General features: G+C 49.0%; 1 protein-coding gene across 1 annotated transcript in view; it reads left to right on the top strand.

The window, feature by feature from the left end:
* Positions 1–11,003: 11,003 nt before the first annotated feature.
* The window catches only part of LOC137504607 (vomeronasal type-2 receptor 26-like), a 53,148-nt gene continuing 49,384 nt past the window's right edge, over positions 11,004–14,767 (top strand). Inside the window, exon 1 of the mRNA XM_068233191.1 lies at positions 11,004–11,383. Within this exon, the coding sequence (XP_068089292.1) occupies positions 11,004–11,383 (380 nt within the window). The remainder of the gene's footprint in view (positions 11,384–14,767) is intronic.

The following is a 14,767-nucleotide window of genomic DNA, read 5'->3' as shown; positions in this document are numbered from 1 at the left end:
CCCCTGTCTCCTGTGTCTCCCCCTGTCTCTTGCCTCCTGTGTGTTCCCCTGTCTCCAGTCCTCCTGTCTCCTGTGTCTCCCCCTGTCTCTTGCCTCCTGTGTGTCCCTCTGTCTCCAGTCCCCCTGTCTCCTGTGTCCCCCCCTGTCTCTTGCCTCCTGTGTGTCCCTCTGTCTCCAGTCCCCCTGTCTCCTGTGCCTCCCCTGTCTCTTGCCTCCTGTGTGTCCGCCTGTCTCCAGTCCCCCTGTCTCCTGTGTCTCCCCCTGTCTTTTGCCTCCTGTGTGTCCCCCTGTCTCCAGTCCCCCTGTCTCCTGTGTCTCCCCCTGTTGCTTGCCTCCTGTGTTTCCCCCTGTCTCCAGTCCCCCTGTCTCTTGTGTCTCCCCCTGTCTCTTGCCTCCTGTGTGTCCCCCTGTCTCCAGTCCCCCTGTCTCCTGTGTCTCCCCCGTCGCTTGCCTCCTGTGTGTCCCTCTGTCTCCAGTCCCCCTGTCTCCTGTGTCTCCCCCTGTCTCTTGCCTCCTGTGTGTCCCTCTGTCTCCAGTCCCCCTGTCTCCTGTGTCTCCCCCTGTCTCTTGCCTCCTGTGTGTACCTCTGTCACCAGTCCCCCTGTCTCCTGTGTCTCCCCCTGTCTCTTGCCTCCTGTGTGTCCCCCTGTCTCCAGTCCCCCTGTCTCATGTGTCTCCCTCTGTCTCTTGCCTCCTGTGTGTCCCTCTGTCTCCAGTCCCCCTGTCTCCTGTGTCTCCCCCTCTCTCTTGCCTCCTGTGTGTCCCCCTGTCTTCAGTCTCCTGTGTCTTCCCCTGTCTCTTGCCTCCTGTGTGTCCCTCTGTCTCCAGTCTCTCTGTCTCCTGTGTGTCACCTGGCTGTGTTCAGGCCTTCAGAGTCTTTTTGGTATGGGGGGGAGTGTTGGGGGGGGGGGGGGGGGCAGTTGGTTTGTCCAGTATGAGGCTCAGAAATTCCTGAAGGCGGCCCTGCTGGACACAATGGTGGTGGATGTCTGTGGGCTGTGGAGCGACACACACACACACACACACACAGACACCACACACAGACACCACACACACACACAGATACCACACACACACACACACACACACACGCACACACACACACACACCACACACACACACCACACACACACACACACCACACACACACACACACACACACACACACACACACACACACAGACACCACACACAGACACCACACACACACACACACACACACACAGACACCACACACAGACACCACACACACACACAGATACCACACACACACACACACACACACGCACACACACACACACACACACACACACACACACACACACACACACCACACACACACACCACACACACCACACACACCACACACACACACACACACACACACACACACACACACACACACACCACACAAACACACACACCACACACACACACACACCATACAACACACACAAACACACACACACACCACACACACACACACACCACACACCACACACCACACACACACACCACACACCACACACACACACACCACACACCACACACACACACACACACTCACACACTCACACACCACACACACACACCCACACACAAACACACACACACACACACACACACACACCACACACACACACACACCATACAACACACACCACACACACCACACACACCACACACACCACACACACCACACACACCACACACACACACACACACACACACACACACACACACACACACACACACACACACCACACAAACACACACACCACACCACACACACACACCATACAACACACACAAACACACACACACACCACACACACACACACACACACACCACACACACCACACCACACACCACACACACACACCACGCACACCACACACACCACACACCACACACCACACACACACACACCACACACACACACACACACACACCACACACCACACACACACACACACACACACACACACACACACACACACAAAAACAGCAGAAGGATGACGTAGCCCTCAAAAGTGCTGTTTGTGATGATTAGACTGCCATCAAAATAAACAAGTCTATCTACCGCTTTCCCTATTTCCAGCAATGTCTTTCCCTTCCTTTCTCTATTCCAGCCAAAGACAGACTGGAACATGGTGGGTGCTGCTCCATTTTATTTGGGGTGGGTGGGTCGGTGAGGAAGTGCAGGCTGATTGGCTGCCATGTGCCTGCTGGATGGTGTAATGGTTAAGGTCTCTGCATCTGACACAGGAGACCTGGGTTCAAATCTTGGCTCTGCCTGTTCAGTAAGCCAGCACCTATTCAGTAGGAGACCTTAGGCAAGTCTCCCTAACATTGCTACTGCCTATAGAGTGCGTCCTAGTGGCTGCAACTCTGGCACTTTGAGTCCGCCAGGAGAAAAGCGCAATATAAATGTTATTTGTCTTGTCTTTGTCTTGACTGATTCAAGGGGTCATTGATGTTGTATGGGGGAGGGTTGAATATCGCCATGTACCGTACCGGTGCCTTTACTTACAGATATTGGGGTAGTTATCCTCACCTTCTCCTAGGTGCTGGGCATGGGAATTTCTACATACCTGGGGGTTCCACCAGCCCCCTCCATGCAGATCTCTTCCTCACTGCCGTCCTCCACCTCCTGGAGGGTCCAGTAGATGCCTGTTATCTTTGACCAGTCAGGCGTACTGTGCATGTGTGGCCCAGCCATGTGCAGGGGCGTAGCTTGGGGGGTCGGGGTAGGACATGTGCCCCCGGGCGCCGGGTCCCTTAGGGCGCCCAGCTGCGCTGTGTCCTTTTTTTTTTCTCCTGATTTCCCACCTTGCAGGCTTGCTCGCGGGGCCGGGGTTTCCTTTTTAGGTCAGTGACGTTCCCAGTGACGTCACACGTCGCCGCTGCCAAGCAGCGTCCATGGCAGTGGAACGCTGCACAGAGCCAGCCCCATCCATTTGATGCCGGGTGTGAGGAGGAGCTGACGAGGCAGGCCAGGGACAGGTGCTACTTTTGAGCGGGACTGCTGGAGTTAGAGCGCCGAGCGGAGCCAGCAGCCAAATCCAACTTGTCTCTGCAGAGACAAGTAAAAATGTATGTAAAAGCTCATTCGCCCTCCCAGGAAAAGAAAGAATGATCCGGACCAGAAGAATTCAAAGAGGTGGGGGGCATGTGCTGTATGCTCCTCGCCCGCTGGAAACCCCGCCCCCGCAGCCTGTCTCGGTGGAAGAGGCATGTGAAAACTGCCTGCTTCCTGAAAACTGGCCCATGCTGCAATGCCTGGTGTAATGTCTGATTGCGCTGCCCGGAAGCTCCCTTCCACACTGAGTAGCACGCATGCTCAGTGTGAAGTTAATGATGCTGCTGGAGATAAAATACGAAATATCTCCGCTCCCACACCTCTTACACTCCCTACATTTTCAGGGTAGGGAGGGGACCCCCCGAACGACCTCTATGGCAAATTGCAGCCCCCGAGACCCGCTGGTTCAGGAGATAGATTAGAGAAATGTATCTCGGGAACCAGCGGGTCTCGGGGGCTGCAATTTGGCATAGAGGTCGTTCGGGGGGTCCCCTCCCTACCCTGAAAATTTGGGGAGTGTAAGAGGTGTGGGAGTGGAGATATTTAGTATTTTATCTCCAGCAGCATCATTCTACAGGAACTGTGGCCGCACAGTCTCCTACTGTGCATGCGGGGCAGCGCAAATCCACAGGCAGCGTAATCAGACACAACACCGGCCCACCCACATGTCACAGGAACATCATAGATATTCCGGAGATGTACGAGGAGGAGTGCAACGCACTGCCCAGCCCAGCTGCAGGCTGCAGCCCCTGACAGGAGAGGTCACCGAGCAACAGCACAGCCACAACTTCCAGGTGATCTCTCCTCATCATCCTTCACTGCTTTTTCCACCACATCATCTTCATCCTTCACCATTCGGTCCTCATTTTCCCGCTTCACTGCTCTATCCTCATCCTTCTGCTTTACTGCTCTGTCCTCCTCATCTTCCGGCTTCACTGCTCTGTCCTCATTCTTCTGCTTCACTGCTCTGTTCTCATCCTGCTTCACTGCTCTGTCTTCATCCTTCTGCTTCACTGCTCTGTCCTACTCATCTTCCTGCTTCACTGCTCTGTCCTCATCCTTCTGCTTCACTGCTCTGTTCTCATCCTGCTTCACTGCTCTGTCTTCATCCTTCTGCTTCACTGCTCTGTCCTCCTCATCTTCCTGCTTCACTGCTCTAGCCTTATCCTTCTGCTTCACTGCCCTCTCCTTCTCATCCTCCAATGCTCCATCCTCATGCTTCTGCTTCACTGCTCTGTCTTCATCCTTCTGCTTCACTGCTCTGTTCTCCTCATCTTCCTGCTTCACTGCTCTAGCCTTATCCTTCTGCTTCACTGCCCTCTCATCCTCCAATGCTCCATCCTTATGCTTCTGCTTCACTGCTCTGTCCTCATCCTTCACTGCTCTGTCCTCCTCATCCGCCAGCTTTACTGCTCTGTCCTCCTCATCCACCATCTTCACTGCTATCTCCTCCTCATCCATCATCTTCATTGCTATCTCCTCCTCATCCACCAGCGTCACTGCTCTCTTCTCCTCATCCGCCAGCTTCATTGCTCTCTCCTCCTGATCCGCCAGCGTCACTGCTCTCTCCTCCTCATCTGCCAGCGTCACTGCTCTCTTCTCATCCACCAGCGTCACTGCTGTCTCCTCTTCATCCGCCAGTGTCACTGCTCTCTCCTCCTCATCCGCCAACGTCACTGCTCTGTCCTCCTCATCCCCTAGCGTCACTGCTCTGTCCTCCTCATCCCCTAGCGTCACTGCTCTGTCCTCCTCATCCCCTAGCATCACTGCTCTGTCCTCCTCATCCCCTAGCGTCACTGCTCTGTCCTCCTCATCCCCTAGCGTCACTGCTATGTCCTCCTCATCCCCTAGCGTCACTGCTCTATCCTCCTCTTCCGCCAGCATCACTGCTCTCTCCTCCTCATCCGCCAGCGTCACTGCTAGTGACTGGATAGTGTAATGGTTAAGGGCTCTGCCTCTGACATGGGAGACCAGGGTTCGAATCTCGGCTCTGCCTGTTCAGTAAGCCAGCACCTATTCAGCAGGAGACCCTAGGCAAGTCTCCCTAACACTGCTACTGCCTATAGAGCGCGTCCTAGTGGCTGCAGCTCTGGCGCTTTGAGTCCGCCAGGAGAAAAGCGCAATATAAGTGTTTGTCTTTTGCTATCTCCTCCTCATCCGCCAGCGTCACTGCTCTCTCCTTCTCATCCCCCAGTGTCACCGCTCTCTCCTCCTCATCCACCAGTTTCACTGCTCTCTCCATCTCATCCCCCAGCTTCACTGCTCTGTCCTCCTCATCCTTCACTGTTCTGTCCTCTATCCCTGCCTTGCATCACTGACCTCATGATCTTAGAGTCTAATCACTGCCTGATATCGCTGACCTCAGGAGCTTACACCCTAATCCTTAAAATAAATATTCTGAACTCTAATCCCTGTGTCATTTTACTAACTGTCCTTTGGATCTTACACTCTAATCACTCTCTAATGGCATCTTGACCTTTAGTGACACGATGCAAGAATTAGAGTTCAGAATATTGGGGGTGTGGCCTGTGTTAAGGGTCGGGGTTTTGGGCGCCAGAACATTTGTGCCTACAGACTCTTAACTTGTAAACCCAGCCCTGCCCCCCATATCATTATTACATATTTATATAGCACCAACATCTTCTGAAGCACTTTACAGAGTACCCAGTAATGTCGCCATGTGTTCTCACGGAGCTCTAATACTACCATACTCCTAGTCTAATGTCCTACCATATTATTATTATGTATTTATACAGTACTTATATCTTCTGCAGCACTTTACAGAGTACATATGTCACTGACTGTCCCTTGGAGGAGCTCACACTCTAATCCTACCATAGTCTAATGTCCTACCATATTATTATTATGTATTTATATAGCACTACCATCTTCTGCAGCACTTTACAGAGTACATCGTCATGTCACTGACTACTGTCCTCAGAGGAGCTCACAATCTAATCCTACCATAGTCATAGTGTATTGTCCTACCATATTATTATTAAGTATTTACATAGCACTACCATCTTCTGCAGCACTGTACAGAGTACAAAGTCATGTCACTGACTGTCCTCAGAGGAGCTCATGATCTAAACCTACCATAGTCATAGTCTATTGTCCTACCATATTAATATTATGTATTTATATAGCACTGACATCTTCTGCAGCACATTACAGAGTACATAGCCATGTCACTGACTGTCCTCAAAGAATTCAGAATCTAATACCTGTCAAAGTCTTAGTCTGATGTCCTACCATACTATAATTAGTATTTATATAGCACTAATCTCTCCTGCAAGCACTTTACAGAGTCATGTCACTGACTGTCCTCAGAGGAGCTCACAATCTAATCCTTGCCATAGTCATAGCTCCACCCATGACCACGCCCAAATTCTGATACGTGGCCACGGCCATTTTGTTGCACGGTGCAGGACTGGGAAGTAGGGGGCGCCAAATCTGTCTTTGTCCCCGGGCGCTGAAAACCCTAGCTACGCCTCTGGTCATGTGTGCATGCCCTGCCGAACTCCCATCACCAGAAGCGTTCTGTACCTGCACAGTACTAAGATACTAAGATAACGTGTCATCTACTGGACCATCCAGGAGGTGGAGGAGGGCAGCAAGGAAGTGATTTGCATGGAGGGGGCTGGAGGAAGCCCCAGGTATGTATAAAACATTTCTGTCTTTTTCTCTGTACACTTTAAGCATATCTTTATCCCCTGCAGACTGTATATTTTGTATATTAATATTATGTTATATGTCGTAGTCCTTCAGCTCACCTGTACCGCCATGTACTCATCTTCCATTTTGCCATTAAGGAGATTAATAGTAATGATGACATTCTGCCCAACCTTACCTTGGGATACAAGACACTGGAATCATGCGCTATTGACCAATATGCCATTGCCAACACCCTGACCATTCTATCAGGTAAAGGCAAGATGATCCCAAACTACAGCTGCTGGAAGTGGACACAAGTGGTGGGATTCATAGGTGACTTGGCACCTAGCTCCTCCTACAGCATGGCCCTGATAGCTGGACTTTACAGGTACCCTCAGGTATGCATATCTTCAAATGCATTATTGTGATTATTATTATTAGGAGGTGTAGAAGTAGCAATAGTAAGAGTAGTAGCAGCAGCAGAAGTGGTAGAATTAGGAGGAGGAGAGTAGTAGTAGTAGTAGTAGTGGTAGTAGCAACAGCAGCAGTAGTAGTAGTAGTAAATAGTAGTAATAGTAGGAAGAGAAGTAGCAGCAGTAGGAGTAGAGGAGTAGTAGTAATAGTGGTATAAGTAGAGATGGCCCGAACGGTTTGCGTGCAAACTTGTTAGCATGAACAATGTCAAACGCGAACATTTAGCGAGTTCGACCCGCCCCCTATACTACATCATTGGGCTGAACTTTGACCCTCTACATTACAGTCAGCAGACACATGGCAGCCAATCAGTGTGGCTGTACTACTTCCGGGGCGCTATGACCCGTAGTAGTACGGCTGCGCTGGGTCGGCGGTGCACATTTTTGATTGCGCCCCTGTTGACGGGCACTCTCTGCACATGAGTGTGATGTCACTCATGACATCACGCACATGCGCAGAAAGTGCCCAGCAACACGTGCGCAATCAAGGACGCGCACCGCTGGCCCAGCGCAGCCGTACTACTACGGGTCATAGCGACCCAGAAGTAGTACAGGGTGAGGGGTTCGCCAGTGAACGGTTCAGGAACCGTTTGACGACCTCACTATTCACTGCATCTGTGTGACTTCATATTGTATTATACCACCAGTCACTGCATACCTTTAACTGCATCGGTGTGACTCCATACTGTATTATACCAGTCACTGCATACCTTTCACTGCATCTGTGTGACTCCACACTGTATTATACCAGTCACTGCATACCTTTCACTGCATCTGTGTGATGCCACACTGTATTACACCAGTCACTGCGTACCTTCCACTGCATCTGTGTGACTGTACACTGTATTATACCAGTCACTGCATACCTTTCACTGCATCTGTGTGACTGCACATTGTATTATACCACCAGTCACAGCATACCTTTCACTGTATCTGTGTGACTGCACAATGTATTATACCAGTCACTGCATACCTTCCACTGCATTTGTGTGACTCCACACTGTATTATACTTGTCAGTGCATATCTTTTACTGCATCTGTGTGACTGCACATTGTATTATATCAGCAGTCAGTGTATACCTTTCATTGCATCTGTGTGACTGCACATTGTATAATATCAGCAATCAGTACCTTTAACTGCATCTCTATGACTGCACATTGCATTATACAAGTCAGTGTATACCTTTCATTTGAATGGATGGCAGACTTGCCTTCCATAACAGATTCTCGTTATAGGATTTCAAGTGTATTTGTCTTATCATTATACAGCAGTCAGTGCATACCTTTCACTGCATCTACATACATATATCCAGGCACATCGCCTCTAGTTAGGACATTAAATAAATTATTAGGGAAAGGGAGGTGCCGAAGGGGGTGTGGCTAGAAAACAGCAAAAATCCATTAACCCTTCGCACACTCACATGCAAATGTTCACTCATCCAGGCACAACTGTTATTCCTACAGCTAAATTAAAAGCCAGGGTTTTAGCATGTCTGCACTATGCATGTTACAGGGCCAGAGTTAGGACACCTATGTTTACCTGGGTACTTCTGCGCAGTATAGGTGATTAAGCATAAGAATGCATTCTTCTGTGAACTAAAACCCTGGCTTTTAATTTAGCTGTAGGGATAACAGTTGTGCCTGGATGAGTGAATCTGTGAATGCAATTGTTTGAACATTTGCATGTGAGTGTGCGAAGGGTTAATGGATATTTTCACTGCATCTGTGTGACTGCACATTGTATTATACCAGCAGTCAGTGTATACCTTTCACTTCATCTGTGTGACTGCACATTGTATTAGTCAAGTCAGTGCATACCTTTCACTTTATCCCCCCAATATGGACAAAACAACAGGCAGAGGCAGAGGCAGGCCACCCAGCAGGTCTGTTCGAGGTTGTGCTGAAGTGATTTTGTGCAGCTCTGGACCAAAGTAGAGTGTTCAGAAGGCACGTGCCATCAACTCCCAAGATTGTCAGGACATAGTTGACTATTTAACACAGAACACCTCATCTTCCTCAGCTTCTGCACAGAACCGTGACATATCTTCCTCCTCCTGCTCTGATTCTGGCACCCCACTTAACACTCAGCTGGCAGCCACCAGCACTACTACTAGCACCACATCCGTACCATTTGACAGTTTGCATGAGTTATTTGGTGGGGAATTAACAGATTCACAGCCATTATTGTTACAACAAGATGAAGGCCCTAAGCATGTTACACCACCTCATATGTCTGCGTTAGGCATCAGTATGGATGTAAGGTGTGAGGATGATGAAGTATCTGCTGTCGGTGCAGTTTTTGAGGTGTCTGATACAAGTGAAGCTGAGGTTGATGATGATGATGATGATGCCATGGTTGTCATGTGGGTTCCGAATAGAGGAGATGAACAGGAGGACAGTTCTGATGGGGAGTCAGAGAGTAGTAGGAGGAGACGAGTTGCTGAAAGAAGCAGGAGAAGCTTGTCATCAGAAACAGCTCATGGCAGTGTCTGGTGGCATGTATTGCCAGCTATGGACAGCCATCCAACATGCCCTTCAAGGTCAGCTGCTGCCACCACCACAATGCCATCATCCCAGGGCTCAGCGGTGTAGAATTTTTTTGTGTGTCTGCGTCAGATGAGAGCGATGCCATCTGTACTCTCTGCCACTAAAAATTGAGCCATGGAAAGACCAAGACCTGCGTAGGGACAACTGCCTTATGAAGGCACATGATGAAAAAGCACAAACTGCAATGGGATGACCACCTGAGGAAAAGCAGCACACAAAAGCAAAGCCACCCTCCGCCTCCTCTTGCTCCTTCAGGTGCAGCATCTTCAGTCGCTTTATTCCTTGCACCTTCAAAGCCACCCTGCTCCACTCCTCCTCTCACCTTAAGAGGTTCCTGCTCCTCTGCCCACAGTAGCCAGGTGTCCATTAAGGAAATCTTTGAGCGGAAGGAGCCAATGTCTGCCAGTCACCCCCTTGCTCAGCATCTGACAGCTGGCTTGGCGGAACTGTTAGCCCACCAGCTGTTAGCATACCAGCTGGTGGACTCTGAGGCCTTCCAAAAAATTGTGGCGATTGGGACATGGCAGTGGAAGATTCCATGCTGCAATTATTTCTCAAAAAAAGCAATACCCAAACTGTACCATGATGTTGAAAGGCAAGTGGTGTCATCTCTGGCACACAGCATTGGGTCAAGGGTCCATATGACCACAGATGCCTGGTCTGTAAAGTAGGGCAGGTACATTACTTACATGGCACATTGGGTGAACCTGGTCACTGCTGGCAAGCAGAGAGTATGTGGCTGTGCAGCGGACCTAGTTGTGGCACCTCCACGGCTTGCAGGCAGGCCTGATGCCACCTCCTCTCCTTCTCCTCCTACTCTTCCTGCTACATCCTCTTCACTGTCACCCTGCTCCTCCTCCTTGGCTGAGTGGCAGTGCTACTCTACTGGTGCTGCCATCTCTTCTCCAACTACACACCCCCAGCACCCCGGGGCCTATGCCTTATGCCAGGTACGATGGTGTCACGCCATCTTGAACATGTCTTGCCTCAAAGCCGAGAGTCACACTGCAGCAGCTCTCCTGGCTGCTATGAACAAACAGGTGGATCAGTGGCTGACCCCGCACCAACTGGCAATGGCAGCAATCTCATTTCAGCTTTGAGTTTGGGAAAGTTGACACATGTACCCTGCATGGCACATGTGCTGAATCCAATAATCCAAAGATTTGGGTGTAAGTACCCAGGCTTACAGGAAGTCCTGAAGCAGTCCAGGAAGGTGTGTGGGCCTTTCAGGTGTTCCTACACGGCCATGGCTTGCTTGGCCAATATTCAGCAGAGAAACAACTTGCCGGTGAGGCGCTTGATTTGTGATAGCCCGACTCGCTGGAATTCAATGATCCTCATGTTTGACCACCTGCTACAACAGGAGGAAGCCATCAATAAGTATCTGTACAGCTACGGTGCCAGAGCAGACTCTGGGGAGCTGGGGATTTTCTTGCCAAGGTACTGGACACTCATGCATAATGCCTGCAGGCTCATGCATCCGTTTGAGGAAGTGACAAACCTGATGAGTCGCAGTGAAGGCGCCATCAGCGACTTGATCCCATATGTTTTCTTCCTGGAGCATGCCATGCGTAGAGTGGTGGATCAAGATGTAGAGCAGCATGAACAGGAAGAGGAGGAAGAGTTGTGGGAACCATCACAACCAGAACCAGATTTGTCATCAACACCTGCGGCAGCACAGAGGAGGGGGGAGGAGGAGAAGGAGGAGGAGTCGTCATCTGGGGAAGAGGAGTCAGATGAGGAAGGTGTTTTTTTTTGAAGAGGAGGCAGAAGAACAACTGCAGCAGGCATCGTAGGGGGTTTGTGCTGCTCACCTATCCTGTGCTATTGTTCATGGGGGGAGGAGGAGAACTTACCTGACATCACTGAGGAAGAGCAAGAGGAGATGGCTAGTAGGTCGGCATCCAACTTTGTGCAGATGGGGTCTTTCATGCTGTCCAGCCTGTTGAGGGACCCCCGTATAAAAAAACCTCAAGGGGAATGACCTGTACTGGTTGGCAATGCTACTAGAAGCTCAGTATAAGCACAAAGTGGTTGAGATGTTACCAAATCAACAGAAGGCAGAAAGGATGCAGCACTTGCACAACAAGCTGGCAAGTATGCTTTACAGTGTGTTTAAGGGTGATGTCACAGCACAACGGAATAAAGGTGCCACTGCCAGTAATCTTCCTCCTCCTCCCATGTCCACACAGGCAAGGACAGGAAGCTCTAGCGATCTCATGATGTTGTCAGACATGCGGATAGTTCTTTAGCCCTTGCGGATCCACCCTCCACCAACGCCTCGACCGGCAGGTAGCCGACTACCTGTCCTCGACCACTTTAGCTTTCATGACGTAGCTCCTACGTCCAAAAATGCATGGTGGACGTAGGAGCTACGTCCATGAAAAAAAAAGGAGCCACGGGGGTTCGCGGGGCCGCAACCGCCTGGGTGCGTAGGGCCGCCCGTTACCCCGGAGATCAATGAATGGGAACGCAGTTCCCATTCATTGATCTAAGTCCCGTTAGAACAATCGCTGGCTTCTATGGAAAAGCCGCAATCGTTCTGTTACACATCCCCTCTTCAACAAATTAACGGAGGCCATCTTGTGGCCAAACAGTAAAACTACAGCTGCATACATTTTTGTAAATGAATAGACACATTTTTCCATTTAAAATTAACTGTGAACCTCCCACACACCCAAAAATACTAAAATAAAATTTTTAATTAAAAAAAATAAATAAAAAAAAAAAAAAAAAAAAACATTAATAGTTACCTAAGGGTCTCAATTTTTTTAATATGCATGTCAAGAGGGTATTAGTATTATTTTTTTTTTAAATTATAAGCTTGTAAAGAGTAATGCATGCAAAAATGAAAAATTGCACCTTTATTTCCAAATAAAATATTGGTACCATACATTGTGATAGGGACATCATTTAAATGGTGTAATAATGAGGACAAATGGGTAAATAAAATACATGGGTTTTAATTATGGTAGCATGTATTATTTTAAAGCCGTAATGGCCGAAAACTGACAAATAATGATTTTTTTCAATGTTTTCTTAATTTTCTCATTAAATTGCATTTCGAATAAAATAGTTCTTTGCAAAATGTACCACCCAAAGAAAGCCTAATTGGTGGCAGAAAAAAACAAGATATAGATCATTTAATTGTGATTAGTAGTAAAAAAGTTATTGGGGAATGAATGGTAGGTGAAAATTGCTTGGATGCATAAGGTGAAAAAACCCTAAAGGCTGAAGTGGTTAAAGGGAACCTAAACTGAGAGGAGTATAGGTGTTTCCTTTTAAACAATACCAGTTGCCTGGCAGTCCTGCTGATCTCTGTGCCTGCAGTTTGACTGAATCACACACCTGAAACAAGCATGCAGCTAATCCAGTCTGACTTCAGTCAGAGCACCTGATCTGCATGCTTGTTGAGGGGCTGTGGCTAAAAGTATTAGAGACACCGGATTAGCAGGAGAGTCAGGCAACTGGTATTATTTTAAAAGGAAAAATCCATATCCTTCTCAGTTTAGGTTCCCTTTAAGTGTGGATGTAGACACTGTGAGCAGCGATGAATCCTTGGACTACTGGGTGTGCAGGCTTGACCTGTGGCCAGAGCTGTCCCAATTTGCCATCCAACTTCTGGCTTGCCCTGCCTCAAGCGTCCTGTCAGAAAGGACCTTCAGCGCAGCTGGAGGCATTGTCAGTGAGAAGTCGCCTAGGTCAAAAAAGTGTTCGGTACCTCACCATTATCAAAATGAATGAGGCATGGATCCCGGAGGGCTACTGTCTGCCTGAAAACTAAGTCAGTCCCCACACACAGCATCTCTGCCTGCATGCCATGTGACTGCCTGCCCCAAGACTAAGTCATTCCTCGCACAGCATCTCTGCCTGCACGCCATGTGACTGCCTGCCCCAAGACTAAGTTGGTCCCCACACAGCATCTCTGCCTGCAGGCCGCTTGACTGCCTTCTCCGCCACCACCAACAGGGTCCAGGACTTCAGGTGGATTCCTGAATTTTTAAGGCCGCTGCTAGCAGCGGCCACTAACAAGAACTATAATAATTTTTTGGGTGCATGTGCATGCCTGCCTAATTTTTCTGGGTGCACTGCAGCTGCAACAAAAAAACAAAAGACATGTACATGTGTCAATTCCCCTTCATGATCGTTACCTTGCCACAGTGAAGGGGCTTACATATCACAATGAAGCTATGACCTATATGAGTGTGTTGGAGGGCACACCTGACCCAAGATAATAAGGTCATTGCTTCATTGTGGACAGACCAAATTCGATCAGCTGGACAGTCACTGTTGTTCTGTCATTGAGCTACCACAGCCCGACCATATGGGCTGGAAAACCGCCATCGCCTGCACTCTGGCCATGGTGCGCACTAGTCCAGCACAGTCGTCACTACACAAACAGCTGTTTGCGGTGCGTTACACAGTGAGTTTGGTCTGTCAGTGTGAAGCAGTACACTATTTACACAACCTCATCCATGTATACACATGCAAAAATTTTTCAAGCACTTTATGCCTCCAATTTAGCATTGCAATGTGATTTCTGCCCTTAAAACCCTGCTCTGCGTCAAATACTTAATTTTCCCCGGGTCTTTTGGCATGTATCCCACTCCGCCATGCCCCCCTCCAGGTGTTAGACCCCTTGAAACATCTTTTCCATCACTTTTGTGGCCAGAAACAGTGTTTGTCGTTTTTAAAGTTCACCTGCCCATTGAAGTCTCTTGCAGTTCGCATGGTTTGCGCCGACACAAACTTTGGCGGGAGTTCGCGTACGAGGTTCGCGAACATAAGTAGCAGTAGCGCAGTAGGAGAAGAGGAGTAGTAGTAATAGTAGTATAAGTAGCAGTAGTAGTAGTAGTAGTAGTAGTAGTAGTAGTAGTAGTAGTAGTAGTAGTAGTAGTAGCAGTAGTAGTGGTATAAGTAGTAGTAGTAGTAGTAGTCGTAGTAGTAGTAGTAGCTGCGTATTGAGATAGAGAAGTCCCATTACTCCCTTAACCATACATACCACAAATC

This window comes from Hyperolius riggenbachi, chromosome 4 (assembly GCF_040937935.1).
Source record: "Hyperolius riggenbachi isolate aHypRig1 chromosome 4, aHypRig1.pri, whole genome shotgun sequence".
In the NCBI taxonomy this organism is placed as follows: Eukaryota; Metazoa; Chordata; class Amphibia; order Anura; family Hyperoliidae; genus Hyperolius; species Hyperolius riggenbachi.
Note: the sequence above shows the minus strand (reverse complement) of the source record. Positions and strands in the feature narration are given on the sequence as shown.